The 17,634-nt window shown below is 39.5% G+C and overlaps 1 protein-coding gene across 4 annotated transcripts in view; it reads right to left on the bottom strand.

The window, feature by feature from the left end:
- The window catches only part of MORC4 (MORC family CW-type zinc finger 4), a 74,717-nt gene that overhangs the window by 32,903 nt on the left and 24,180 nt on the right, over positions 1-17,634 (bottom strand). For all 4 annotated transcript variants that reach the window (XM_033120023.1, XM_033120013.1, XM_033120042.1 and 1 more), the window contains one exon: positions 12,859-12,957. In XM_033120023.1, coding sequence (XP_032975914.1) covers positions 12,859-12,957 — 99 coding nt within the window. The remainder of the gene's footprint in view (positions 1-12,858; positions 12,958-17,634) is intronic.

Raw genomic sequence — 17,634 nt, 5'->3', positions numbered from 1 at the left:
GTAACAAGAGACAAAGATGGACATTTCATAATGGTAAAGGGGACTGAACAACAAGAAGACATAACAGTCATCAATATTTATGCCCCCAATCAGGGAGCACCGAAATATACCAAGCAACTACTAACAGAACTAAAGGGAGAAACTGACCAAAACACAATTACACTAGGGGACCTAAACACATCACTGACAGCTATGGATAGATCATCCAAACAGAAAACAAATAACGAAATAGCAGCCCTAAATGACACATTAGATGAAATGGACATAATTGACATACATAGAGCACGTCATCCTAAAACATCAGACTATACATTTTTTTCTAGTGTACATGGAACATTCTCAAGGATAGAACATATATTGGGACATAAAATCAGCCTCAGCAAATTTAAGAAGATTGAAATCATACCAAGAATATTCTCTGATCACGAGGCTTTGAAATTGGGTATCAACTGCAAAAAGAAAGCAGGAAAACACACAAATACATGCAGATTAAACAACATACTTTTAAAGAACGACTGGGTCAAAGAAGAAATTAGAAGAGGGTTCAAGAGATACATAGAAACAAATGACAATGAAAATACATCCTACCAAAATTTTTGGGATACAACGAAAGCAGTTTTAAGAGGGAGATTTATAACATTACAGGCCTATCTCAAGAAACAAGTAAAATCTCAAACAAATAACTTCATGTTACACCTTAAAGAACTAGAAAAAGAAGAACAAATGAAACCCAAGATCAGCAGAAGAAAGGAAATAACAAAAATCAGAGCAGAACTAAATGAAACAGAGAACAAAAAGACAGTAGAAACAATTAATGTGACAAAGAGCTGGTTCTTTGAAAAGATGAACAAAATTGACAAACCCTTGGCTAGACTCACTAAGATAAAAAGAGAGAAGACACTAATTAATAAAATCAGAAATGAAAAAGGGGAAGTTATCACGGACACCACAGAAATACAAAGGATCATCCAAGAATACTATGAAGGAGTATATGCCAGCAAATTCAATAACCTAGAAGAAATGGACAAGTTCTTAGACACATATAGCCTTCCTAGGCTGAACCATGAAGAACTGGAAAATTTAAACAGACCGATCACCAGTAATGAAATTGAATCAGTCATCCAAAACCTTCCCAAAAGCAAAAGTCCTGGACCAGATGACTTCACTAGTGAATTCTACCAAACCTTCAAAGAGGATCTAATACCAATCCTGCTCAAACTCTTGCAAAAAACTGAAGAAGAGACAGTACTCCCTAACTCATGTTATGATGCCAACATTACCCTGATACCAAAACCTGGTAAGGACAGCACAAAACAAGAAAACTACAGACTAATATCTCTGATGAAATACAAATGCAAAAATCCTAAACAAAATTCTAGCAAATGGAATGCAAGAATGCATTAAACAGATTATTCATCACGACCAAGTGGGGTTCATCCCTGGGGCACAAGGATGGTTCAACATCTGCAAATCCATCAATGAGATACATCACATAAACAAAATAAAGGACAAAAATCATACGATTATATCAATTGATGCAGAAAAAGCATTTGACAAGCTACAACATCCATTTATGTTAAGGAAAATACCTTAACATAATAAAGGCCATATATGACAAACCCTCAGCTAATTTTATAATTAATGATGAAAAACTGAAGCCCTTTGCTCGACGTTCAGGAACACGACAGGGCTGTCCCCTATCACCTCTGCTTTTCAACATAGTGTCGGTAGTCCTTGCCAGAGCAATCATGCAAGAGAAAGAAATAAAAGGCATCCACATTGGGAATGAAGAAGTTAAATGCTCACTCTTTGCAGATGACATGATGCTATCTATATATAGAGAACCCAAAAGACTCCACCAAAAAGCTATCAGAAACAATCAACGAATACAGTAAAGTTGCTGGCTACAAAATCAACGTACAAAAGTCCATTGCATTCCTATATACTGACAATGAAATCTCAGAAAAAGAAATACAAAAAACAATTCCTTTTGCAATTGCAGCAAAAAGAATAAAATACCTAGGAATAAACTTAACCAAGGATGTGAAAGACCTGTATGCTGAAAACTGTAAGACATTTTTGAAAGAAATTGAAGAAGACACAAAAAAATGGAAAGACATTCCGTGCTCATAGATTGGACGAATCAACATAGTTAAAATGGCTATATTACCCAAAGCAATATACACATTCAATGCAATCTCCATCAAAATCCCAATTGCATTTTTTAAAGAAATAGAACAAAAAATCATCAGATTTGTTTGGAACCACAAAAGACCCCGAATAGCCAAAGCAATCTTAAGAAGAAAGAACAATACTGGAGGGATCACACTCCCTGACTTCAGATGGTACTACAGGGCTACAATAATCAAAACAGCATGGTATTGGCAGAAAAACAGACACATAGACCAATGGAATGGAATTGAGAACCCAGAAATAAAACCACATAAATATGGACAGATGATTTTTGACAAAGAAGCCAAAAACATACAATGGAGAAAAGACAGCCTCTTCAATAAATGGTGCTGGGAGAATTGGAAAGCCACGTGCAAAAGAATGAAACTGGACTGCTATCTGTCACCAGGTACCAAAATTAAAATTAATTCAAAATGGATGAAAGACTTAAGCATAAGACCTGACACAATAAACTGCATAGAAGAAAACATAGGTACTAAACTTATGGACCTTGGGTTCAAAGAGCAGATTGTAAATTTGACTCCAAAGGCAAGGGAAAGAAAACCTAAAATAAATGAATGGGACTATATGAAACTTAAAAGCTTCTACACAGCAAAAGAAACCATCAACAAAATAAAGAGGCAACCAACTGAATGGGAGAAGATTTTTGCAAACAGTGCCTCCGATAAGGGGCTAATATCCAAAATATAAAAGGAACTCATGCAACTCAACAACAAAAAAACAAACAACCCGATTGAAAAATGTGCAGAGGACCTGAAGAGACATTTCTCCAAAGAGGACATACAAATGGCAAATAGACATATGAAAAAATGCTCAACATCACTAATCACCAGAGAAATGCAAATGAAAACCACAATGAGATATCACCTCATGCCAGTCAGAATGGCTATCATCAACAAGACAAAGAGTAACAAGTGTTGGAGAGGCTGTGGAGAAAAAGGAACCCTCATACACTGTTGGTGGGAATGCAGACTGGTGCAGCCGTTATGGAAGGTAGTGTGGAGGTTCCTCAAAAAATTATGAATATGGCGCTTCAGGATCACTGAAGACCGGCCGCATCATCATTTTGTGTCGACGTCATAGGAATGGCGGCAGCAGGGCGCACTTTCTGAGTTCTCCTTCGGATCTTCTTGCAAATAAGACCTATAACCCATCAAGGAACTTTTTGCTCATCGCACAGAACAGCGGGGAGATTCGTGGTTTACTTGAAGCTAAGGAGTACTTGAAGGTGCGCTAATTGGGCGAGCAGGGGAAGGAAAAACAGGAGCGGAGTGAAAGTGCCCGGCCGGCAGCGGCGGGAGATCCCAGCCCGCGACGGAGCCTCGGCTGGCGGGGGCGAAAACCGAGAACCGAGGTGGGACCCGCTGTGCCAGGCACGCACGGGAGCCCAGGGCGGAGCGGAGAGCGCAGAGACCGGGAGGTGGGCTCTTTCCCTGGGTCCCACGGCTGATCTCTCCCGCCGGGAGGGCGGACTGAGTCGCCCGAGGGCAGACAAAGAACACAGTCTCCATACCTGGGCCCCTACCCCGCCCCGATCTTCCAGTCCTACCCCGCCCTTCCAGAGACTTAAACCGGCCCCTGAACTGAGGAGTGGCGGCAGATTACAGAGGAGCCGTAAAGCTCAGACTCTGGGAAGCCGGACGGGCAGCCCTGACCCAGGGAGACTGGGAAGTGTGTGTGATTTTGGCTGCGCTAGGAGAGAAGAGGCTCTTCCACCCCCAACCACCACCTTTTCTGGCCTGCGGGAAGAGGGCGACGCGCGGCTGGGTTGGGAGAGTGAAGACCCCTCCATCCCCAGCCCCTACCCTTTCTGGCCTGCCTAGGGCGGGGCGGGTGCAGCTGCAGAGACACACCCGGAGATCAGCAGTGAGGCAGGCGCAGCTCTGGGTTTTCAGCAGATCAGAAATCTCGCGCCCGCACTCACACACACACACTGAAGAAGTGCCTTAAGTCTCAGGAGTTCTGGACACGGGGCTGGTGTTGCCACTCTCAGTGTGCATATGTACAGGCAAGGGCAGAATCTGCACTGATTTTGTAAAAACTATCATCCAGACCCCTCGGGCCCACGCATTTAAGTCTGCAGTCCCAAAGTCTCTCTGGGCACCAGGTGACCGGCTCTGCCTGCGCAATAAGCAGGGGGCTCTTTGGTACAGCAGAGGACAACCTGGACATTGCTTGGTGGGCTTAGGCATAGACTGTCGCTGCTTCTTGTTTTGCTTTGTTCTGTTTTGTTTTGCTTTGTCTTTATATCTTCGATATCTTTGCCTGTGTCGAGGGGGGGTTATCAGGTGGTTTTGCATGTGAATGTATTTGATTTTTTTCTTTGTTGTTGTCGTTGCTGTTGTGCTTGGTGATTTGCTTTGTTCTGAAACTGCCCTGCCGGGGCTCAGCTTGTGAGGCACGGTCAGCAGATCAGAAATCTCCCGCCCGCACTCATACACACACACACACTGAAGAAGTGCTCTGAGACTCAGGAGTACTGGACAAGGGGCTGGTGGGGCTACTCTCAGTGTGCATACGTGCAGACAAGGGCAGAAACGGCACTGAATTTGTAAAAACTATCATCCAGACCCCTCAGGCCCACACATTTAAGTCTGCAGTCCCAAAGTCACTCTGGGCACCAGGTGACCGGCTCTGCCTGCGCAATAAGCAGGGGGCTCTTTGGTACAGCAGAGGACAACCTAGACATTGCTTGGTGGGCTTAGGCCTAGACTGTCGCTGCTTTTTGTTTTGCTTTGCTTTGTTTTGTTTTGCTTTGTCTTTATATCTTCGATATCTTTGCCTGTGTCGAGGGGGGTTATCAGGTGTTTTTGCATGTGAATGTATTTGATTTTTTTCTTCATTGTTGTTGTTGCTGTTGTGCTTGGTGATTTGCTTTGCTCTGAAACTGCCCTGCCGGGGCCCAGCTTGTGAGGCACGGTCAGCAGATCAGAAATCTCCCGCCCGCATCCCCCCATACACACGCACACTGAAGAAGTGCCCTAAGACTCAGGAGTTCTGGACGCGGGGCTGGTGGTGCTACTCTCAGTGTGCATATGTGCAGACAAGGTAAGAAACTGCACTGAATTTGTAAAAACTATCATCCAGACCCCTCAGGCCCACGCATTTAAGTCTGCAGTCCCAAAGTCACTCTGGGCACCAGGTGACCGGCTCTTCCTGCGCAATAAGCAGGGGGCTCTTTGGTACAGCAGAGGACAACCTGGACATTGCTTGGTGGGCTCAGGCCGAGACTGTCGCTGCTTTTTGTTTTGCTTTGTTTTGTGTTGTTTTGCTTTGTCTTTATATCTTTGATATCTTTGCCTGTGTCCAGTGGGGGTTATCGGCTGTTTTTTGCATGTGAATGTATTTGATTTTTTTCTTTGCTGTTGTCGTTGCTGTTGTGCTTGGTGATTTGCTTTGTGCTGAAACTGCCCTGCCGGTGCCCAGCTTGAGAGGCACGGGATTCAGCATATCCAGGGGCCAACGCCAGACCAAACCGGAGTGCTGCCGGGTTTGACCTGCAGGTCACACAACAAGAGGGGGTTCTCTGCAGGCACTGGAACCCATAGAGGCCAAACCACATTTGGGTGGTCAACCCTCACGCAGCAGAGCGCCCTGCGGGGGGCAGAGCCAAGTCTCAACGGGTCAGCCCAGGAGTTAACCCCACCTACTCACAAGCAAAAAGCAATTAAAGATCTTCTTGAACGGGACAGTGTACACAACACAAGAGTCACCTTTGGAGCACACGCAGAGGAGGACAACGTGGTGCGAGTCAAATATAAAGGACACATACTACATAAGATAACCTAGCAAGAACTAAGAACTCTAGGGGATCTACATAATATATCAAACACAGTCAGCCAGAATGGGGAAACAAAGATACACGTCCCAAATAAAAGAACAGAAGAAGCCTCCACATCTGGAACCAAATGAAGCAGACGTAACCAACCTTTCAGAGACAGAGTTCAGAACACTGGTGATAAGAATGTTTAAGGAGTTTAGAGAAGACATAAAGAAGGATGTAGAAATCATAACGAACGAGCTTAGAGAAAACATAAAGAAGTATGTAGAAATCATAACGAACAACCAGTTAGAACTAAAGAACACAATTACCGAAATTAAGAACTCACTTGAAGGAATTACCAGCAGGCTAGATGAAGCAGAGGATCGAATCAGCGACTTAGAAGACAAGGTAGCAGAGATCACCCAAACGGAACAACAGAAAGAAAAAAGAATAAAAAACAATGAGGATGGCTTAAGAGACCTCTGGGATAACATCAAGCGCAACAACATGCGCATCATAGGAATACCAGAAGGTGAAGAGAGGAAGCAAGGGATTGAGAACATATTCGAAGTAATAATGTCCGAAAACTTCCCCAACCTGATGAAGGAAACCAACATACAAGCCCAGGAAGTGCAGAGAGTTACAACCAAGATTAACCCAAACAGGTCCACATCAAGACACATTATAGTTAAAATGGCAAAGCTTAAAGACAAGGAGAGAATCCTAAAAGCAGCAAGAGAAAGACGGAGGGTTACACACAAGGGAACTCCCATAAGACTATCAAATGATTTTTCTACAGAAACATTGAAGGCCAGGAGGGAGTGGCAGGAGATACTCAAAGTGATGGAAAACAAAGGCCTACAACCTAGATTGCTTTATCCAGCAAGGCTATCATTTAAAGTTGATGGAGAGATAAAGAGCTTTCCAGAAAAAAATAAGCTAAAGGAATATATTACAACCAAGCCAGCATTGCAAGAAATACTAAAAGGACTTTTGTAAATAGAAGAAAGATCAAAACAACCTAACTACAAATTTAAAAATGGCAATAACTATGTACCTATCAATAATCACTTTAAATGTAAATGGATTAAATGCTCCAATCAAGAGACATAGGGTGGCTGACTGGATAAGAAAGCAAGACCCTTGTATATGCTGTATACAAGAGACTCACCTCAGAACAAAAGACACACACAGGCTGAAAGTGAAGGGTTGGAGTAAGATATTTCATGCAAATGGAAACGAGAAAAAAGCTGGAGTTGCAATACTTATATCTGACAAAATAGACTTTAAAATGAAGAACATACTAAAAGATAAAGATGGACACTATATAATAATAAAGGGATCGATCCGACAAGAGGACATAACCCTAGTAAACATCTATGCACCCAACATAGGAGCACCTAAATATATAAAACAGGTCTGACTGACATAAAGACAGAGATCAACAGTAACACTTTTATTGTAGGAGACTTCAACACACCTCTGACAACAAGGGACAGGTCTTCCAGACAGAAAATCAATATGGAAACAACAGCCTTAAATGATACATTGGACCACTTGGATTTAATCGATATTTTCAGAACATTTCACCCCAATGCTGCAAAATACACATTTTTCTCAAGCGCACATGGAACATTTTCCAAGATAGACCATATATTAGGCCACAAAACAAGTCTTGATAAATTTAAGAAAATTGAAATCATACCAATTGTCTTCTCTGATCACAATGCTATGAAATTAGAAATGAACTACAGGAAAAAAACTGGAAGACACACCAATTCATGGAGGCTGAATAACTTATTACTAAATAATGAATGGGTCAAGCAGGAGATCAAGGAAGAAGTCAAAAGATATCTCGAGACAACCGAAAATGAAAACACGACGACCCAAAATCTATGGGATGCCGCGAAAGCAGTCCTAAGAGGGAAATTCATAGCTTTGCAGGCCTACCTAAAGAAACAAGAAACATCACTAATCAACAGTTTATCTTCACATTTAAGGGATTTGGAAAAAGAACAGCAAAATAAGCACAAAGGGAGCACAAGAAAGGAGATAATAAAGATCAGAGCAGAAATAAAAGAAATAGAAACCAGAAAAACAATACAAAAGATCAATGAATCCAAGAGTTGGTTCTTAGAGAAGATAAACAAAATTGACAAACCTTTAGCCAGACTCATTTAAAAAAAGAGAGAGAGGACCCAAATTAATAAAATCAGAAATGAAAGAGGGGAAATGACAACGGACACTGCAGAAATACAAAGAGTTTTAAGAAGTTACTATGAGCAACTATATGCCAACAAATTTGACAATTTGGGAGAAATGGACAATTTTCTAGAGGTGCACAACCTTCCAAGGCTAACTCAAGAAGAAACAGAAAACCTGAATAGACTGATTACCACCAGGGAAATTGAATCAGTAATCAACAGTCTCCCAACAAACAAAAGCCTGGACCAGATGGCTTTACAAGTGAATTTTACAAAACGTTCAAAAAAGAATTATCACCTATTCTCCTCAAGCTCTTCCAAAAAATCCAGAAGGAAGGAAGACTCCCAAACAATTTTTACGCAGCCACTATCACCCTGATCCCAAAATCAGACAAAGACACCACAAAAAAAGAAAACTACAGGCCGATATCTCTAATGAACATAGATGCAAAAATCCTCAACAAAATATTAGCGAACAGAATTCAGCAATACATTAAAAAGATCATACACCACGATCAAGTGGGATTCATCCCTGGTATGCAAGGGTGGTTCAACATCCGTAAATCAATTAATGTGATACACCACATTAACAAAATGAAAAATAAAAATCACATGATCATATCAATAGATGCAGGAAAAGCATTTGATAAAATCCAACAGCCATTTATGATAAAAACCCTTAAGAAAGTGGGAATAGAGGGATCATATCTCAACATAATAAAGGCAATATATGACAAACCCACAACTAACATCATACTCAATGGGGAAAAGCTAAAACCATTCCCCCGAAGATCAGGAACAAGGCAAGGTTGCGCACTATGTCTGCTTCTATTCAACATAGTGCTGGAAGTTCTGGCCACAGCAATCAGACAAGCAAAAGAAATAAAAGGCATCCAAATTGGTAAGGAGGAAGTAAAATTATCATTGTATGCAGATGATATGATACTATATATAGAGAACCCTAAAGACTCCACCAAGAAGCTATTAGAGCTGATAGATGAATTTAGTAAAGTAGCAGGATACAAAATCAATATTCAGAAATCAGTTGCATTTGTATATACCAATAATAAAACATCAGAAGGAGAAATTAAAAAAACAATCCCATTTACAATCGTTCCAAAGACTATAAAATACCTGGGAATAAATTTAACCAAAGAAGTAAAAGATCTGTACTCAGAAAATTATAAGACACTGAAGAAAGGAATGAAGGAAGATATAAATAGATGGAAACACATATCATGTTCATGGATAGGAAGAATTAATATAGTTAAAATGTCCATACTGCCTAAGGCAATATACATATTCAACGCAATTCCTATCAAACTACCAACGTCGTTTTTCACAGAAATAGAACATATAATCCTAAAATTTATATGGGACCATAAAAGACCCCGAATAGCAAAGGCAATCTTGAGAAATAAGAACAAAGTGGAAGGTATAACATTACCTGACTTCAAATTATACTACAAGGCTACAATAATCAAAACAGCATGCTACTGGCATAAAAACAGACACATAGATCAATGGAACAGAATAGAGAGTCTAGAAATAAATCCACGCCTATATGGCCATTTAATCTACGACAATGGAAGCAAGAATGTACGATGGAGTAAAGACAGTCTATTCAATAAATGGTGCTGGGAAACCTGGACAGACACATGCAAAAAAATGAAGCTGGACCACCTCCTTACACCATATACAAAAATAAATTCAAAATGGCTTAAAGACTTAAATGTAAGATCTGAAACCATAAAATACCTAGAAGAAAATATAGGAAGAAACTTCTCAGACATTACCCGGAGTAAGATTTTTATTGATATATACCCTCGCTCGAGGGAAATAAGAGAAAAAATAAACATGTGGGATTATATCAAACTAAAAAGTTTTTTCACAGCAAAGGAAACCATCAATAAAACAAAAAGGGATCCTACTGAATGGGAAAAGATATTTGCCAATGATATATCTGATAAGGGATTAATATCACAAATCTATGAAAAACTCACTCAACTCAACTCCAAAAAAACAAACGACCCAATTAAGAAATGGGCAGAGGACTTGAAGAGACATTTCTCTAAAAAGGACATACAGATGGCAAACAGACATATGAAGAAATGCTCAACCTCACTAACCATCAGAGAAATGCAAATAAAAACCACAATGAGATACCACCTCACCCCAGTCAAAATGGCTATCATCAATAAATCAACAAACAACAAGTGCTGGCGCGGATGTGGAGAAAAGGGAACGCTTGTGCACTGTTGGTGGGATTGCAGATTGGTGCAGCCACTATGGAAAACAGTATGGAGGTATCTCAAAAATCTGAAAATGGAACTACCCTATGATCCAGTAATCCCACTCCTAGGTATGTATCCGGAGAAATCCAAAACTCCAATTCAAAAATCTTTATGCACTCCTGTTTATTGCAGCACTATACACAATAGCCAAGACATGGAAACAACCAAAATGCCCATCGGTAGATGACTGGATTAAGAAACTGTGGTACATTTATACAATGGAGTATTACGCAGCCATAAAGAAGAAAGAAATCTTACCATTTGCAACAACATGGATGGACCTAGAGAACATTATGTTAAGTGAAATAAGTCAGACAGAGAAAGATAAGTACCATATGATCTCACTTATTTGCGGAATCTAAAGAAAAGAAAAAGTGAATGAACTAACCAGAAACAGTGTTGGAGACAAAGAGGAAAAACTGAGGATTGCTAGATGGGCGGGGGGCGGGGCGGGTGAAGGGATTGAAGGGCAGTCGGTGACCACAGGATGGCCACGGGGTTTGAAAATTAATCTGGGGAACGTAATTTAGCGGTTACCAGAGGGTAAGGGGTTTGGGGGGTGGGAGATGAGGGTAAGGGGGATCAAATATACGGTGATGGAAGGAGAACTGACTCTGGGTGGTGAACACACAATGTAATTTATAGATGATGTGATATAGAATTGCACACCTGAAATCTATGTAATTTTAATAACAATTGTCACCCCAATAAATTTAAAAAAATATATATGAATAGAATTACCATATAACCCAGCAATCCCTCTCCTGGTTATCTATCCAAAAAATCTGAAAACATCTATACATAAAGACACGGGTGTTCCAATGTTCACTGCAGCTTTGTTTACGGTGGCCAAGACATGGAAACAACCAAAATGTCCTTCGCTAGATGAATGGATAAAGAAGTTGTGGTATATATACACAATGGAATACTATTTGGCGGTAAGAAAAGATGATATAGGAACATTTGTGACAACATGGATGGATCTTGAGAGTATGATGCTATGCGAAATAAGTCAGACAGAAAAAGCAGAGAACCATATGATTTCACTGATATGTGGTATATAATCCAAAAACAACAAAAGAACAAGACAAACAAATGAGAAACAAGAACTCATAGACACAGACAATAGTTTAGTGGTTACCAGAGAGTAAGGGAGGTGGGGGTGGGAGATGAGGGTAAGGGGGATCAAATATATGGTGATGGAAGGAGAACTGACTCTGGGTGGTGAACACACAGTGGGATTTATAGATGATGTAATACAGAATTGTACACCTGAAATCTATGTAATTTTACTAACAATTGTCACCCCAATAAGTTAAAAAAAAATTAATAATATCACCTATCTCATAGGGTTGTTGTCATAAAGTAAATGTAAATACAAGTGAAGAATTTAGATTAGTGCCTGGTGTAAGTGCTCAATAAATAATAATTATTACAACTCTTCCTCCAGAAAGATTGCATAACATACATATACACATTCCAGCAGTATATGAACAGTTGTTTCACTGCATTAATCATTGCTTATTTGAAACTCCGAAAATGACATCTCATCTTAATTTGCATGTCTTTGGAAACCATGGAGATTGGATATGAGCAAGATCTTTAGAATAAGGTAGCGATATGTATACATCCATCAGGTTGCTTTTGAAACAAAATTTTGTATCATCCATTTTTCTAATGACTTCCATTAATAAAAAACCACAGTTGGGTGCCTACCTCAAAATGAACTTTTAACACTCTAATCTTTGTCTTGATGGTGGTGTAACTGATTGTATATGCGCTGTTACACATTCTATCCTCTCTCTTATGCTCCTTTCCTTGCCTACTGAGGCATTGCATCCGGATTCATAGTTCTGTGTGTAATTCTCTTAGATTCAATAAATTCTATCTTTTTTTTTCTGATATGCCGGTTCTCTACTTCTACTCTCAAATTTCTTAGTACCGTTCCAACAATGTTCACTAGCAATAAAGAGAAGGGAAGTTGCTAACATTTTTGAATACCTACTATATTCCAGTCACTGTGCTAAAAATGTTGTACCATCTAATTTAATATACTCAGAAAGTTGAAGTGACTTACTTACCCAAGCTTACTCAACTTTATGAAAGAGATCCAGATTTTCAACCCTGGAATATCTGACTTAAATGGCCATCATTTCCATAGTACCATACTACCTATCGAATTAACTGGCACTAATGAACTCTTCGTATTTATGATCCAAATCACACAAGTGTTAAACTGGAATGTAGAGGTATAGAGAGTGATGAAATCAGTATTAATACCTGTAATTTCCAGTTTTAGTTAATTAAACTTCCTTCTGTGAAAAGCACCATCTTACTCTTGTTCCTTCCATTTGTTCTATGGACATTTTCCCTAATACTTTTATATTCTGTATTTACTACTCACGGTATTGTCCTGGCTATGGCTGAGGTCTCAGAATTCTCCTCGGATATCTTTTCCTTCCAATAAGCATTGAGCTTCTGGGCAAGGGCACTTATTGTCAACCTGAAAGACAAACCAAGAAGCATGTCAACGCTGAGGATTTGTTGCACAACTTTGCGACTTATGAGATGCTCCCATCTAACAGAAGCCAACAATTTAGAATATTCAGCATAGGTTTGAACACCTCCACTTACAGGAATTAAGATGGGAATCCACTGCCTTGCAAATTACATGCCGGAATGACGAAGTCCTAATGATGAATAGTCACTTTGGGTGAAAAAGTAAAATGGGCAAAAGTCCTAAAATCTACTGTGTTCTCCAAATTTTCAGGGCTTTTAGTATCATGGAGGGTGGGGAGTTGACACTAATACAATGACAGAGGACTAAATTCCAGGGCCAGGACAGAGCCAAATACGGATAAGTTATTTCATTGTCAGATGACTACAGGCACACAATTCAGGACCAAGTTGCAAATTAGAGGATCAAATACTGCACCCTGTCACAAATCAAATACAAACTTAAAAATGATTTACAGTTCCTCTTCATGCAAATGCTGATCAGAGCAGTTATAGCACCAGTGGGCAAGTCCCCTTCAGCCTGCTACTATATAGCTGTTAGTGGAGGCTGTCCCCAGTTCTGGCTGCTGCTCTTTCTCCTTTCTTTATCTCTCTTCCCAAATAAACAACAGTAGACCCAGGGTCAAAAAGCAATGTATATAAGTCAAAAGCAGAATTTTACTTTTGAAAACTGCCAATTTCTAATAACTAATTCATATTGAATTCTACAACTCAGGATTACAACTTAATGTAGAGCCGTGTACACCTGAAATACTATAAATTTGGTTTGTTTAAAACCTCTTGACTCCCTGGATCATTCCCCAAGCTGTTGCAGACCTCTTCTCTCCCTGAGAGGAATTCTTCCTTACCTCTACCTTACTCATATTACATTAGAGTCTGACTACAGAGAAGAGATTAAAATAATCATACATGAGCTCCCCTACAAACTCCTATTCCCCTCCAACCTACCAATATTCTTACCTCTGTTTATATCCTTGCCTCAAGTCACAGATGAAGAACTATTACCTGTTTTCTCTTAAAATTCTACTTTAAATCTACTTTAAAAATAAGTAAATTGACAGGATTCTGGAAAGATGGTGGAGTAGAAAGCAGCAGGATTCTGACCCCTCAGCTAGACAACAACTGCACTGGCAAAATCTGATGTACCTATTGGGAACTGTGGAGTCTGTTGAAGGCTTACAACTTCAAGGGGAAGGCTTGGATGGTAAATCGGCAAACTTCAGCTCTCAGCACAGTAGTAGCTATGATTCCCTACCCCCAGCCCAGTGGCAGGCAGCCTGCAGGAGCCAGGGTGGGCAGAAAGGACTCTACCCTATACATATCAGGGATCTGTGCTCTGATCACTGTTTGCTGCTCCTGATCACAGGATCACGTACTCCTCATGGCAACCACAAAGAAAATAGCCATAAAATATGCACAAAAGGAAATGAGAAGATTTAAATGTCTCACTATGAAAACTCAAATGAACACAAAAGAAGACAGTAATGCAGGAAATGAGGGTCAAAAATCTATAAAGCATATAGAAAACAAATAGCTAAATGGCAAAAGTCCCTGCTTATCAGTAATTACTTTAAATGTAAATGGATTAAGCTCTCCTGTCAAAAGGCAGAGATTGGTAGAATGGGTAAAACAACATGAACCAAATATATGCTGTCTACAGGAGACTAACTTGAGATACAAAGACACAAACAGGTTGAAAGTGAAAGGACAGAAAAGAATATTCCATGTAAAAAGTAACCAAAAGAGAACAAGGGTGGTTATACTAATATCAGGTAAAATATAGTAGTCCCTGCTTATCTGCGCTTTTGCTGTCTGCAGTTTCAGTTACCTGCAGTCAACTGTGATATAAATATTAAATGAAAAATTCCAGAAATAAACAATTCTTAATTTTTAAATTGCATGCTGTTCTGAATAGCAGGATGCAATCTCGCACTGTCCCACTCCATCCCACCAAGAACATAAATCATCCCTTTGTCCAGCATATCCACACTGTTATGTACAGTACGAAATATTTTGAGATGACATTCATGTAACTTTTATTACAGTATTTTGTTATAATTGCTCTATTTTGTTATTATTGTTGTTAATCTCTTTCTGTGCCTCGTTTACAAATTAAACTTTATCACAGGTATGTATGTACAGGAAAAAAAATAGTACATATAGGGTTTGGTACTGTCCATAGTTTCAGGCATCCATTGGGGATTGGAATGTATCTCCCATGGATAAGGGGGGACTACTGTAGACTACAAATCACAATAGCTAAAACGTGGGAGCAACCCAATGTCCACTGATGGTTGAATGGATAAGCAAAATGGAGTACATATACACAACAGAATATTCAGCCTTAAAAAGTAAGGAAATTCTGACATATGCTACAACATGGATGAAGACTGAGGACATTACACTCTGAAATAGGCTAGTCACAAAAAGACAAATACTGTATGACTTCACTTATGTGAGGTATTTAGAGTAATCAAAATCATAGAGACAGAAAGTAGAATGGTGGTTGCCAGGGGTTAGTGGGGGAGAATGGGGAATATTGTTTAATGGGTATAGAGTATCAACTTTTGCAAGATGAAAAGAGTTCTGGAGATGGATGGTGGTGATGGTTGCTTAATAATATGAATGTAGTTAATACTACTTAACAGTACACTTAAGAATGGTTAAAATGGTCATATTAAATAACAAAAAATTGATAAAAGGAAGTAGGTATGTGGTTGCCAGAGGTTGGAGACAAGGATAAATGTAGACTGACTGCTAATACACAAGGGGTTTCTTTTGGCAGTTATGAAAATGTTTTGGAATTAGAAAGTGATGATGGTTGCACAATTTTGTGAATAAACTAAAAACCACTGAACTGCACACTTTAAAATGGTGACCTTTAAGGTATGTAAGTTATATCCCAATTGAAAAATAAAAATAAACCTCATGTACTCAGGTAAAATTTAATGAGGCAGAATTTATATAGAATAAAATGCATCTTTTTAAATGTGTAGTTCTATCGGTTTTGACAAATGCATGCAGTCATGTAACCACCACTTCAATCAAGATGTGGTTTTCATGTATTTTGAATCCCCATTCGTTCTCACAAAAATGCTGGCTTTACTCTACTGTTCTATTAATCTCCTTCCCTAGTCCTTGTGTATGTGGTCTATATCCACTACTTCCTCTTCATTCTCCTGTCTCAATCCTCGACAATCTAGTTTCCACCATTGCCTCTCCAGGAAACTGTTCCTTTTCCCAACCTCATTATTCTATCAATGATCCCACCAATATCACAGTCTACTAAATTTAAGATTTTGAAGTGATCTTTGATTCTTCCATCTCCTTTATCTTCCGTACTCCATTATTGATATATCACCAAATTCTTTTGCTCTTTTTTCATAGTATCTATCATATACTTCCTTTTCCACAGATATTCTTATTTCAGACCTTCACTCACCTAGATTACTCCAACAGCCTTTAATCCTTCCTTCAATCCATCCCACATCTTGTTGCCAGATATATCAACTGACATAATTCATGTAAAGCACCTTATAAACCATAAAGCAGTATGCAAGTATGATGTACAGCTGAACCTTGAACAGCATGGGTTTGAACTGTGTGGGCCCACGGATTTACATCCAATTGGGTTTGAACGGCTCAAGTCCACTTACACGTGGACTTACATATAAGTGGACCCACGCAGTTCACTCACATTGTTCAAGGGTCAACTGTAATTTTGATCTGCAGTTGGGAATCCACACATGTGGAGGGCCGACTTAAGTTATATGTGGGATTTTGACCGTGCGGGTGGTTGGCGCCCCTAACCCCTTTGTTGTTCAAGAATCAACACACCATGTTCTTAAGATAGTGTGTCAAGTCACTCCCCTACTCAAGAACTACGCAATGAATTCTCATTTGTAAGGTATCAACTACTTTACCCAATGTCCCTCTACAACAGAGGTTCTCAAACCTTCTTGGTTTACGGCACCCTTAGTGTCTCAAATTTTTCATGGCACCCTTAAAAAAAAAGTTCCAGTTCCATTAGTTAGATCCAAACAACTTAGAAAATATTTATGAACTAGAATTTAAAATCCATTTGAAAAAAATAATACATATAAGTTGAAAAACTATTTCTGTTTCATTCTTAGCCATAATTACTTACTAATGGGATGTGTACGCCTGTGGGGTACTGTACAACTTCTCAAACCTTAGAATCAAATTGGACACAACTTTCCTCATTTCTTATTTGACACTGATTTTCATGTATTACTTGCTTTGTATCACAGCAACCAGTGAAAACCCAGATTCACAAAGATATGATGTAATCAAAAGGAATGCAGCAGATTTTGGTACACGGAAGTGGCGGTGCTGCTCTAACAAATACCCAAAATGCAGAAGTGTCTTTAGTATTGGGCGATGGGCAGAGGCTGGAAGAATTTGAGGAGCATGACAGAAATAGCCTAGCTTGCTTAAAGACTGTCAGTAGAAATACGGATGTTAAACACCCCACTGGTGAAGGCTCCAAAAAAAAGTGAGGAGCATGGTAGAGAAAACATCAAAATCATTGTGAACAGACTGTTTGAATTATGGATGTAAAAGGTGTTGCTGGTAAAAGCTCAGAAGGAAATGAGGAACATGTTATTGGAAAACTTGAGGGAAGGTGATCATTTTTATATAG

This window comes from Rhinolophus ferrumequinum, chromosome X (assembly GCF_004115265.2).
Source record: "Rhinolophus ferrumequinum isolate MPI-CBG mRhiFer1 chromosome X, mRhiFer1_v1.p, whole genome shotgun sequence".
Lineage (NCBI taxonomy): Eukaryota > Metazoa > Chordata > Mammalia > Chiroptera > Rhinolophidae > Rhinolophus > Rhinolophus ferrumequinum.
The sequence above is the reverse complement of the archived record's forward strand: the minus strand, read 5'-3'. Positions and strand labels throughout refer to the sequence as shown.